Source organism: Mastigoproctus giganteus, chromosome 5 (assembly GCF_048544385.1).
Source record: "Mastigoproctus giganteus isolate SK-2022 chromosome 5, ASM4854438v1, whole genome shotgun sequence".
Taxonomy (NCBI): Eukaryota; Metazoa; Arthropoda; class Arachnida; order Uropygi; family Thelyphonidae; genus Mastigoproctus; species Mastigoproctus giganteus.
Window position 1 is genome coordinate 151,221,602 of NC_143579.1, and position 12,894 is coordinate 151,234,495.

Consider the following 12,894-nt stretch of genomic DNA (forward strand, 5'->3'; position numbering starts at 1 on the left):
GGAAAGCTTTTGACACTGTTGCTCATGGAAGACTTTTTTACAAATTGGAGGAGAATGGTATTAAAGGCAAGTTGCTACAATGGATAAAGGGTGGGTTGAGTGGGAGACTGCAGAGAGTGGAATTAAATGGATGCTGCTCTCTGTGGACTGATCTTATTAGTGAAGTGTCCATTGGTTTGGTGTTGGGCCTGCTGTTGTTTTGTATATTTATCAATGATATTGATGAAGGTATATCAGGCTTAATGTCCCAGTAAGCAGATGATACAAAGGTTGGCAGAGTTGTTAATGACAGTAATGGCAGTGTGCTACTGCAAAAGGATCTAGAAAAGTTGGACAGATGGGCTGAGAAGTGGCAACTGAAGTTTAACCTTGACAAATGCAAAGTACTGCATGTGAGAAGAAGTAACCTCAGAGAAACGAACCAACTGTGTGGTACTACACTTAGGGTGGTAGAAAATGAAAAAGACCTGGGAGTAATTGTGCAGTCAGATATGATCTGAGCAATGCAGACAGGCTGCCAGAGCAGGTCATGGGACATTGTCAATGATATATAGGAACGTTGCTAGCAGAGAAAAGGGGGTGATTATCCCTCTGTATAAGGTAATGGTCAGGCCACGCCTTGAGTACTGCATATGAGTCTGGTGGCCTCATTTTAGGAAGGATGTCGATTTGCTTGAGCGTGTACAGAGAAGGGCAACATGATTGGTGAGGGGAAGGAAGGGATCATCTTACCAAGAGAGGCTTAAGATCTGCAAATTGCAGTGGCTGGAGACTAGGCACCTGCGCCGTGATCTGATTGAGGTGTATAAGGCCTTAAATGGATTGAGCAAGCTGAATTCTGATGGGATCCTTCCTCTTGTTCAGATTACGAACCCAAGGGGGCATAAATCCATATTAAGAAAAGACAGTTGTAGACAGTTGCAAATTTCCACACATCTGTGCGGAAATTTACCTTTAGCCAGCGAGTGGTTAATTGCTGGAACAAATTTCCATCTCTCGTTGTGGAAGTTGATAGGTTAAATAAATTTAAGAAGAAACTGGTCAGGCATTTGGAGAGAATGGGGTGATTTTTTTTTTTTTGGCTGCTGCTGCATAAGCTCATACACTTGCTTTCTTGCATCACATGCCACTACTATTACTTCTACTACTCCTACTACTACTCACACACTAGCAAAGCTTTTGTTGATTTATTGGATGATTGTTTTCAACATCAGCATGTTCGGGAGGCAACTAGAGGGAGTAATACTCTTGATTTGATTATCATTAGTGATTCTTCATGCATTAAGAATCTGCAGAAAAATGAACCAGTAGGTGGCAGTGATCACAGTGTGCTGAAGTGGGATTTACTCAAAGAGGTAACTACCATTAGGGGTAAATGGAAGGGTTATTGCTTTCGTAAAGGCGACTACGATGGACTGAGACAGTATTTTAATTCTATACAGTGGGATCAATTGATGATGTTACCAACAGCAAATTCAAAATGGGAAGCATTCAAAGAACTTATCTTGGAAGCTACTAGGATTTACATACCAACTAAGAAATAATGTTCAAGGTTTAGGCCTAAATGGATGTCAGATGAACTAATGAGACAAAACCGTGAAAAACCTTAATGAGACATATGGCAGAGAAGAAAAATGCATGGGATACATATAAATGAACACGTGACCCAGAAGCCTATGATAGATACAATTTCATCTGTAACCAAGTTACAAAGGAGGTTAGGTAGGCGAAGGCAGATTACGAGAAAACTTTGGCAAGGGATGCAAAGAAAAACAGCAAAGAGTTCTTTACTTAAGCAAATTCAAGAAGGAAGGGGATGAATCACATTGGTCCACTTCATATCGATCGGTCAACTGTTGATGATCCTGCTCAGGTTGCTAACAAACTAAATGAATATTTTGCATCGACATTCACACATGAGGAGTTATTCAGCGAGGGGAATGCCCGAGGTGTATTCAACTCTGGCAGTAAGCTAGAGAATCTTGTAATAACTGAGTGTAAAGTGGAGGAAATTGCTGAAGATAAACACAAGAAAGGCACCTGGTGTGGATGGGATCTATCCAGTTATATTAAATGAGGCAGCAAAGGAAGTAAGCAACCCTTAGCAATAATTATGAGAGCTTCCTTGGACTCAGTGGAAGTACCCATGGACTGGAGAAGTGCAAATGTGACCCCAATTCACAAAGGAGGATCAAAGGCTGACACAAGTAACTATAGACCTGTGAGTTAACTACTGTTCCAGGAAAATTAAGGGAGGCACTGGTTAAAGAAGCACTGCAGAATTATCTAGACAAGACTTCAGTTATAGCTCGGACACAGCATGGTTTTGTTAAAGGGAAGTCTTGCCTGACCAATTTGATTGGATATTATGATGCGGTCACAAAAGAACTGGATGGAGGGAATAACTTTGATATTATATACTTGGATCTTAGAAAGGCTTTTGATTCTGTTGCACATGGCAAACTGCTGCACAAATTGGAACAGTGTGACATTGGAGGCAAATTGCTGCTGTGGATAAAGGGGTGGTTGAGGGGGAGAAGACAGAGAGTGGTAATAAATGGACACTTCTCATCGTGGCCTAATGTTATTAGTGGAGTCCCTCAGGGATCAGTGTTGGGTCCATTATTGTTTTCTGTATTTATAAATGATATTGATGATGGTATATCAAGCGTAATGTCCAAGTTTGCAGACGATACGAAGGTTGGCAGGGTTGTCAAGGAAACTACTGACACTATGCTGCTGTAATAGGATCTGGAAGGGTTGAGCAGATGGGCTGAGAGGTGGCAAATGAAGTTTAACATTGACAAATGTAAAGTACTACATATGGGAAGCAGTAACCCCAGAGTAACCTACCAACTCTGTGGTACTACACTGACAGTGGTAGAGAATGAAAAGGACCTGGGGATAATTGTGCAGGCAGATATGAAGTTTTTTGAGCAGTGCAAAAAGGCTGCAAGAGTAGCTCATGGTGTTTGTCAATGATACATACAGGAAGTTTTCTAGCAGGGATAAGGGGATGATTGACCCCTTGTATAAGGCAATGGTCAGTATATAGGTCTGGAGGCCTCATTTTACAAAAGATGTAGAGCTGCTGGAAAGAGTACAGAGAAGGGCAACAAGATTTCTGAGGAGAACAAAGGGTTGGTGGTAGCAAGAAAAACTGTTCTGCAGATTACGGTGTTTAGAGACTGGGCACCTGCGAGGTGATATGATTGAGGTGTATAAAGCCCTGAATGGTTTGAGCATGCTAAATGCTGATGGGATTCTTCCTCAGAATAATCGCCTGAGAGGACCTAAATTCAAATTGAGGAAAGACAGTTGCAGGATAGATGTGTGGAAGTTTCGTTTCAGCCAGCAGGTGGTTGATTGGTTTAACAGATTTCTATCTGCTGTTGTAGAAGTTGATAGCTTAAATAAATTTAAGGATGAGCTGGACAGGTTTTTGGAACAAATGTAGGGGTGAAATGGGAGGTTTTTTTTTTATTTTGGCTGACGCTGCAAAAGCTTGCTTTCTTGCATCAAATGCCTCTACCGATGCTAATGATATTCCAATTCACATTTTCTAATTCCTTTTCCAGCTGTAATATCCTGTCTTCACCAATGAGCAATCTTATGTTGTAACAGGCCAAGTTCAGTTTCTGTGCATGGCAGCCTGGTCGTATCTAGAGATTCTTAGTACCCTCTGCTTCCACTCTGATCCTCTTGCTGCTGTAAGAGGGGGAGTGAAAGCCACTGGGGACTGATGGACAGTGTTTCGTCGTGCTGTCATGTGCTGGAGGATTTGGTCTTTTCCTCTTCACGCTGACCAGGCGTCTTGAAGAGAACCATTCTAAACGTTTGTTGCCACCGAAGTGACATAACAAGGCTTACCACCGAGAATGTGTGCACGAGTGGATTTTAGGGGGGGGGGGGCAGACCAACTGGACTTCACCTAAATCTGAAATATTGGATCCATCAGTGTTTTAGACTGAGTGTCTGATAACACACAGAATGCCTGTTACCCTCTAAGTGCCTGAGCCACTACAGTGACCTGAAAATCTTCAATTGGTATAACATATTTGATAAAAGTGAAAATCAGTACTTTACAAGAGTTAACAAAAGTTAAAGATAATTACTGACTTGCAATATGAGATCGATGTACCTTGTAGTAAACCAGATTTGTTATTTCCTATGCATCCAATGCGACCTTCTTCAGTAATGTTTTGTAATTCTCGTATAACTGAAGCTTTAGCTGAAAAATTTATTTTGAGTAGTATTTCATTAACATTTTGTGAAAACAGATGGCTGATTTAATGAGTGAGTTTAAATTGGTTGAATAATAAATTAGGTTTGTTATTGGTAATTTGACTTCTGAAACTGTATATTTTTTCCTTATCCTTTTTAATTGCAGCTTTTTCATGTCAGCCATTTAAAAGCTTAAGCATAGATTTAAGCTGAGTGACAAAGCTCATAATAATTAAGTTGGATGTAAACGGCCTGTCTTATTTCCAAGATAAATGTAAAATTAAAAACAAGATTTGCACCGACTGGTTTCTGGCTTTCTCTAGTAGTCCATTGTAATATTTTAACTGCCCATAAAAGAATTAATGGTATACACAATAATGAAGTAAATATGTATATAATATATATATAAATAAATAAATAAATAATAAAATAATCAATTAAATCTAAACTTTTAGAGTAGCAATTTTTGCTGATTATTACAGTGCAATAGTAATGTAAATTACAAAATTGGAGAGGCAAAGTAGAGTGAGAAAATCAGCTGTAGGAACAGGAAATTTTTAGTTTGTCTTTAGTTTGAAAATAAGGTGAAGGATTTTGCCTTTTTAAATTTCTAAATTTTTGTACAATTCTTAAAAATAATTTTCCACTCTTTGGAAGCTAGGAATGGCAACCAGCACAATATGAGAACATCAATAAAAGCTAAATGGACAGATTTGGCATGAAGTGTGATATTTAGTGTTTTTTTTAAGATAATACATAAAATCTAGTAGTCTCAAATCAGCATTTTTCGGTCATAATGATAAACTATCAATTGGCAGTATTAAGCAGCGGCACACAATAGCCTCTGATTTCATATAAGCATTTTATTCCTGATAAATACATTTACAAACTATCCTGAGTTTAGCAGTTTTATCCATACATGCAAGTGTATATAAGAATGTGCATGTATGCACATGCTCATGCATATATACGTATTTATAAAAAAAATACAATGGGGACATTTAAAAAGATATTTTTATTTCTGTGTTTTACAACCAGCAAAACTTGAGATCTATTCACTGGAATGGTGAACTCTTTCAAACAACACAAGTAATTCACAGTGTGGAGTATGGGGAAAGAGATCTACAGCAATTGCTTTTACAGGATAAAATGGATCGCCCTTGTAATTGTTTGAAGTTGGCCGACACAAGCTGAAAATATAAATAAGATAAATAAATAAGATCTTTATTGTACTGTTCACCGGTACACGTATATAAATATTTATGTAAACTGAACAACACAGGCATACATAATTGTAGAGGTTAATTCAGTGTTACCTTCACAATTTCAAAACAGAATAAGGGTGGTTTTAGATTATCTATTTTTTAGATTTTTTTTTTTTTTTTTTTTTTCAATTTTCTTTGAATGATTCTGGCAGAATAGAGGTTTCATTCATGAGTCACAAAAATTCCTGTAATGCTCAAACAACTTTTAAGAGAACACACAGTAAACCACAATGTTTGTGATGCAAAATTTATTTATGGCATGGGGAAAGTTTGTCAGTAGATCATGGGATACTCTTACTCTTTGTTAGTTAATCTGCAAGATTAGCAAATTAGTAATAATTAACGATAGAGAATTAAACAGTTTTTCTCATTCCCCTCCCCTCCAGTTTTATATAAAGTTTGTTATTTGGTTTTTAGGAGCATTAGCAACCTAGGCCATATTGCTCCGACAATATGCAGCATACCCTGACCTTTCTGCATCTTCTGTATTTGGTGGTCACGGGCTTGAACAGCAGTCTAATCAAGAAGTGTGTGCTACGCACTGCTGCTCTTTATATAAAGCATGTTAGTATAATAGCTTTACTGAATGCCACACAACTTTTGCAGCTTCCATAGGAAACTGTTTATAAACATTAATGCACTGACTTCCATCCAATTATATTTGACTAGGAATATATATATATATAAAGATTAAATATTAATAAATTAACAACTGTAGAAATAGTGGGAAAATAAAAATAACTCGGATATGAAAATTGCACCAAAGCACGCAAATCAGCAGCAAAGAATGCAAAAGTAAATATATATCTATAATAATAATAAGTTACACAGACAGCCAAAAGCAAAAGGAAATTATGGCTGAAATATATAATAACCTGTAAAATAAAATTACATCAAAAAGGGGAAATAAAGCAAATATGGAATAAATATGATATCAGCCAAAGTAAAATTTGATACATGATCAGGCATTTCATCAGGGAACTATGCCTGACCATGCGTCAAAGGACTGCATTACTATACCCACCCAAAGCTTAGTAAGAGAAGAAAATTTTGAAAAAAGAACAAAATAATAAAGTTAATGAAAAAGTGATATAACTTTTACAGAGATTAGACAGGGTAGTCCCAACACAGTGTATTAATGAAAATCATGATAAATTAGGATAAAAATTTAGTAGATACATAAATACTGATGAAATGAAAGCATACCAGAAATAAAAGAAAGGTCTGGAATGATACTGTGTAACTTATTATATATATGTTTTAAAGGAAGCAACAGTTTAAGGTATTATTATTTATAATAATAAGGGTTTATGGAACTGGGACACTGCTATATGCAGGAAGTACCCAAAGTGCTAACGTTACGGTACATGTAACACTGATTATGGAGAACAAAGGGCGAACGGAACAGAAATCGCTATCACAGTGAACAAAGAAGGGAGCTAAGATAAAGAAGTAATAAGAATAACTTAGTGCTGTTCATCCTGTGACCTCAGCACCTTTATTGAGAGCCAGCCACCGAAATCAAAGGAGGAAACGGCAATAAGTGGGTAAAGCCTCTGTTTCTGACATGAAATACACGCCGCACGTGGTACACGTGAAAATTAAGTAAAGTTAGTTAAAATTTTAATTTTAATCAAGAGGCATGCATATATTTCATGGCTGACCCAACACAGGCTGGAAGTAAAGATTAAAAAGAATAACAAGAATAAAAGACAAGAAATGGGATAACTTACTGGGGTTGTGTAGGTTGTGGCGATCTGTACTGCAAGTACAACTGTACTGTACAACCTACACACCCCAGTAAGTTAACCCATTTCTTGCCTTTTATTCTTGTTATTCTTTACTTCCAGCCTCTGTCGGGTCAGCCATGAAATATACGCATGCCTCTGAATAAAAATAAAAATTAAAATTTTAACTAACTTTACCTACTTTTCATGTGTGGCATGTATTTCATGCCAGGAGCAGAGGCTTTACCCACTTATTACCATTTCCTCCTTTGATTTCGGTGGCTGGCCCTCGATAAAAGTGCTGAGGTCACAGGATGAGCAGCACTAAGTTATTCTTATTACTTCTTTATCTTAGCTCCCTTTTTGTTCACTGTGATAGCGATTTCTGTTCCATTCACCCTCCGTTCTCCATAATTAGCATTATGTATACACATTTCACCGTGTAACTTACAACGCATTAATCCATACATGGATGGATGTTCATAACTAAAACACTGGTAATTTATCATCTCATGCTTCAATATGCAGTTCTTTTATTATTAATTTATCATCTGTTATGTCATTTAATCCTTTCAGAAGTGGGCATGTTGATTTATAGTTTTCACACGTGGGCCTGGGCAGTGGCATATCCAGAAATGTTTGGTTGGGGGAAGGTGTTTATTTGTTTCACATTTGTAGATTTTATAAAAGTCAACAGTACAACTATACAGTATAAAACAAATTGTTCTTATGGGGAGAGGGGAAACTAAAGCTCCTATAGGCAGAGCAGGAGGGATATTTCATGGGGGACCAAGTGCAAACATTGAATGCAGGGCCTCCTGAGGCGTTCAGCAGTCGCTGCTTTTCTGCAGGGCAGAGTGGGCCACTAGACATTTTACTTCCTCTCAACCAAAAAAGGAAGTAAAATGTCTAGTGCTACATGTACTAAATTATTAAGTAGAACCCATTAATCCAGACTTTCTGTTAATCTGGACTGGATTTTCCGTCAGGGGAAAAATTCAAACTATTGAAAAAATATATATATGGAAGGAATTATAAAAATAACTGACTTACGAGTGGGTTTTCTGCAAATTGTACGATATATTTACAAGCATGAGCTCACCTAGCCAAGTTTAAATTAACAACATTGTAAAGAAGAAAAGCAGGGATTAAGGAACTACAACTAGTCTATGTATACTAACTGGTATCTGCCCACTGCACTGGATAAAGAGTGAATGTGATGGTGTGCCGTCGCACATGATCAGTGATGGGAAGGGGAATAAATCATGCATTCTTGGAAATGACTCACAAATCAGTTGCTCAGCTATTGTATTCAGTTGACAGCTGCTGCTAGCATTGTCCACACGTACACCTTACCTCAGTTCGTTACCTGCTGTATTGCTTTGTTTTTCTTTTTTTGTGGTTTTGGGTTTTTATAATTTTTACTTTAAAATATTGTTTTATTAATTTAATATAAAAACCAATATAGTTAAAATTTCGTTATTTAGTAACTTTAAATAAAAACTGGTATGTTAAGATAGCTTCTGGTTAATCTGGAACAAGTGCAGTCCCATAAAGTCTGGATTAATGGGATTCTACTGTATAATAGTAATGTGAAATTATTTTATATTACATATCATCACAATATAAAATATTTTAGTTAATTAAAAAAAAATTTTTGTAATTTAATATTTTTTAAAAATAAATGGCTCTCCGGGTGCAGTCACATATGTTGCACCCACTTCAAGTTGGCCCTGCCTATAGGTGTGCCGATGGCTCTGGGGAGATAGATTTATGTTTCAGGTTATTTCAAGTGCATTTCAAATAATGTGCCTTGTATGCGTGGATTATCTTCAAAATTTTCCAGCATGTGCTGCTATCTCTTCTTAGTATTTACAAATACATGTAGTAGATACCACTTTAATAGATGACAGCACAAAAATAGCTTTAAAATTAATGAGGAGTTGAGCCTGTGAGCCACTGTAACCTGATTTTGACTTAATAAAGCTGAATTGCTCTGGAATTAATTTGGATCCAAAAGTTGATAAAATTTATTTAAGTGATAAATAAATAGATGCAGAGGATATTAGTGATAAATAAATAGATGTAGAGGATATTATTAATTGTAAAAAAAAAAAAATTTTTTTTTTACAATTTTAATATTTAAAAAAATATCTGGTTTCCTTTTCATAGTTTAGTGATAACATAATTGTGAATTTTAATCAAATAATCGATTCTGAAAATTTCATAATCAATTATATGTAAATTTATTAAGAAATAAACAACAATGAAAAAAAAAAAAAAAAAAAAAGAGAAAAAAGAAATGATAGTAGAGGGATTTGATATCAAAACCAAAAATACTTTTGCCACATGGGCAATGATTCCACTCTGTTGCTATATATATATATATATGCCTCTCCCCATATATATATATATATATATATATATATATATATATATATGGGGAGAGGCAGAAATAATTGATTACTGAATGATTGATATCAATGAAATAATCAATTATTCAATTATGCCCATTACTACTGCAGATAGTATTTAGACCTTCTTGGTTTCTTGCTATGAATATTTTGAAACCTCTGTAGCTTTTATTTTCTTTTCCTTTAGCACTTCCTTCTATCCAAAAATATTAAAATACATACATGCTAGTTCTCAGGTTTGTAAAAATAGCTGTCCAAACAGAATTCCCAGGCTTTTCTTCCACATTAACAATAAAAATCAATGCACATTGTATGTTTTAGCAGGAAAATCATGCATATCATCATGAAATGAAACAAACTTAATTTAAAGTTGTCATTTATTTATTCTGTTCAATTACAGACCGTGCATTGGCTAATGAAAAATCTTTATGTTTCATGACCTGGTTGAAGTTGACTACTGCACACCATTGTACCATTCAACTTAACCTGGATCTGGACACTCAAAGAACTGTTACTCCTCTAACTGCTGGGGATGGAGGCAAAGTAGCCCCACACACATGCATCTTAAAAATTAGCAAGAAATAATTCAAAACTGTTTACTCTTTGATGCCACTGATGCAAAAAAAATTACTTTTAGACCTGTCAGCAAGCAAAACTCAAAAAAAAAAAAAAAAAAAACCACACTCTTCAAGAATATGTGCAATCGGTTGCCATTCTGCCAGTAACAGGGACATTGCTGTATAAAATGTAAAGTTTGCATCAGCAATTTGATTCTAGACAATGCTCTTCAACATCATGAAGCCAGACAGCCGACTCATTGAAAAAAAGTGCATATCAATAAAAGACAGTTTAATGTGAATAATTGTACACGACAGATGCCACTCAACACACATGTAATTAGGCATGTGTTGAGTGGTACTAAAATTATCTTAATTTTAGTACTTGTTTTTTGTAATATTAATAACTCAAATGGAGTTTAGCTTACCTTCATAATTAGTGGTAACTGGATTTTTTTTTTTTTTTTTTTTTGTTATTGTAGTTGAGTTTATTGTGAAAAGTAGGTTAGTTTAAATATGTAAGTCTCTCTTTTTTTATGAGAATATGTTTATTAAAGAAGATACAGTTACATAGTATTTGATCACCAACGTGCATTGCAGTAGATGATTTCAATTCACTTAACTTTTAAACACGTTGCCACCGATGAGACACGGGCATGTGACTTTGAACCTGAACTGAAGTCACAACCAGCTCAGTGGAAGCATTCATCTTGGCAATGCCTCTCTAAATATTGCCAGCAACAATTATGGGAGCATCATTGCCACTAATTATGAGACACTTGGAAGATCAATAACTGCAGACTACTGTGCAACATTTCTTTGTCAGAAATTATGATCACAAATTTCAGCAGCAACTACTGATGGAAGTTGTTGTGATACTCTATGACAAAGCAAGGCCTTATATCACAATCTGTGCCTTGTTTTCACTGATTACAAGTGGAAAGCACTACATAAACCTTGTTACAGTTCTGATTGAGTCCCTGCAATTATGATCTATTTCCCCAAACTCAAGGAACCATTGTGTGGACAAAGATTTCTGTCTTTAGAAGTATTGAGTGCAGCCTTGACACAATTCAACAGATAGTTTAACTTCAACAGACAGTTAAATAACATTTAAAAATTACCTGAATGCTGGGTAGCAGTCAATAAGGGGAGAAAGCCACATTGAAGGTTTTTATTGTAAATTGTTATAAAATAAATTCATTTTAAATTAACTGCTTTTCTGTATTACTTTTGGGATTACCCTCATAGTATTGGCAGATAAGGCAAGGAAGCAAGCTTATACAGAATCAGACAAAAAAAAAAAAAAACAAAAAAACACCCTTCCCACATCATCTGTCTATCCCCTTTAATATAAAGGAACTCCCCAACTCAAGCAAACTAAACTTTATGCAAGCTTTTGCCGGCTGGTGCAAACTGAAAAAAATATGGAAACGTATTTTGCATCTGTAGGTATAAATGGATGTTTCAAGTCCTTTGGTGGTTTTGGAGCATTATATCCTAGTTGATGATGCACCATTAAAACCCAAACAACCAACCAACCATCTAAGTCCTTTGAAGATGAAAATTTTGCTATATTACTAAGCTATTTATCTCTCTCTAAAAGGTCATATTTATAATGGAAATTGCACTACACTTTCATCGTTATCCTATGTTCCATTATAAGAATCAATTTTGAATGCCTTTGTGATATTTTTCTAAAGCACATTTCTGGAGGTCACGACCAAAAAACAATAAAAACACTTTCCATTTTATTAGGGTTTTCTGTTAACGCAATTTATTATAAATGGGTAGTAAACTCGACCTTATTGAATTTGCGATAATCCTGGTAACTAGAGTTCTGTGGGTTTTTACGATACGGTATCATGGTGAAATGTGTTCCCCTTCATTGAAATCCTCAATCATATAAAAAACAAATTTTCAGAAACTTCTCTTCATTCCTATTTATGTATTACAATGATAAAGGGAAAGGGACCAACGGAAAGTGCAAGTGCTGGCAGTGCCAGGAAACAAACAAAATTGATTTAGAAATGAAGATGAAAATGATTAAGAAGTACGAAGCAGGACAAAGTTTGTCATCTGTTACACGAAATTAGTTCTTGCTGCTTCAAAGTGAATACTAAGGCATTTCGTGAAATTGCATTGGCAATGGTGAGGTTTGAGAAGATGGATCCTGAGAGCGAACGATTCTTAAAATTGAACAGAGGGGTGAATGATATGCTTTTTTGTTATTTAGTTTTTAGGAGCATTAGCAACTAAGGCCATATTGCTCTGGGGATATGTGGTGGTCATTCCCTGACCTTTCCGCATCCTCTGTATTTGGTGGTAACGGGCTTGAACCCCGGTCTAATCAAGAAGCGTGTGCTATGCACTGCTGCTCCTGCCCACCTGGCTATGGAGGTGCCTGAATGATATGCTTGCTACAAAGAAATCTACGATGAAAAGAAAAAAACCACCATCCAGTCATCCATTAATATGTTCTTTCGTAAGATTGAGCGGCCGACGCCTTCTAAATCTCCACAGCCCTCAACCTCTGCAGTGGCGTTCTTATCAGCTGAAGACGTCGAATTTGGCAACGATGCATGAGAGGTAAAACTTACTGATGTTATGCCTGTCTCCTCTCTTTTATTGGAATTTTATAATTTTGAAATTTTTAAAATTGTACACTTTTGTAATTTTTCCTGCACACAAGATAAAAAATTGAATA

At 35.9% G+C, this 12,894-nt stretch overlaps 1 protein-coding gene across 4 annotated transcripts in view; it reads right to left on the minus strand.

The window, feature by feature from the left end:
- Positions 1-5,228: 5,228 nt before the first annotated feature.
- The window catches only part of LOC150085768 (tRNA (uracil-5-)-methyltransferase homolog A), a 488,197-nt gene continuing 480,531 nt past the window's right edge, over positions 5,229-12,894 (minus strand). For all 4 annotated transcript variants that reach the window (XM_090374238.1, XM_090374237.1, XM_090374236.1 and 1 more), the window contains exon 14: positions 5,229-5,414. In XM_090374238.1, the coding sequence (XP_090230364.1) occupies positions 5,276-5,414 (139 nt within the window). In that variant the 3' untranslated portion in view covers positions 5,229-5,275. The remainder of the gene's footprint in view (positions 5,415-12,894) is intronic.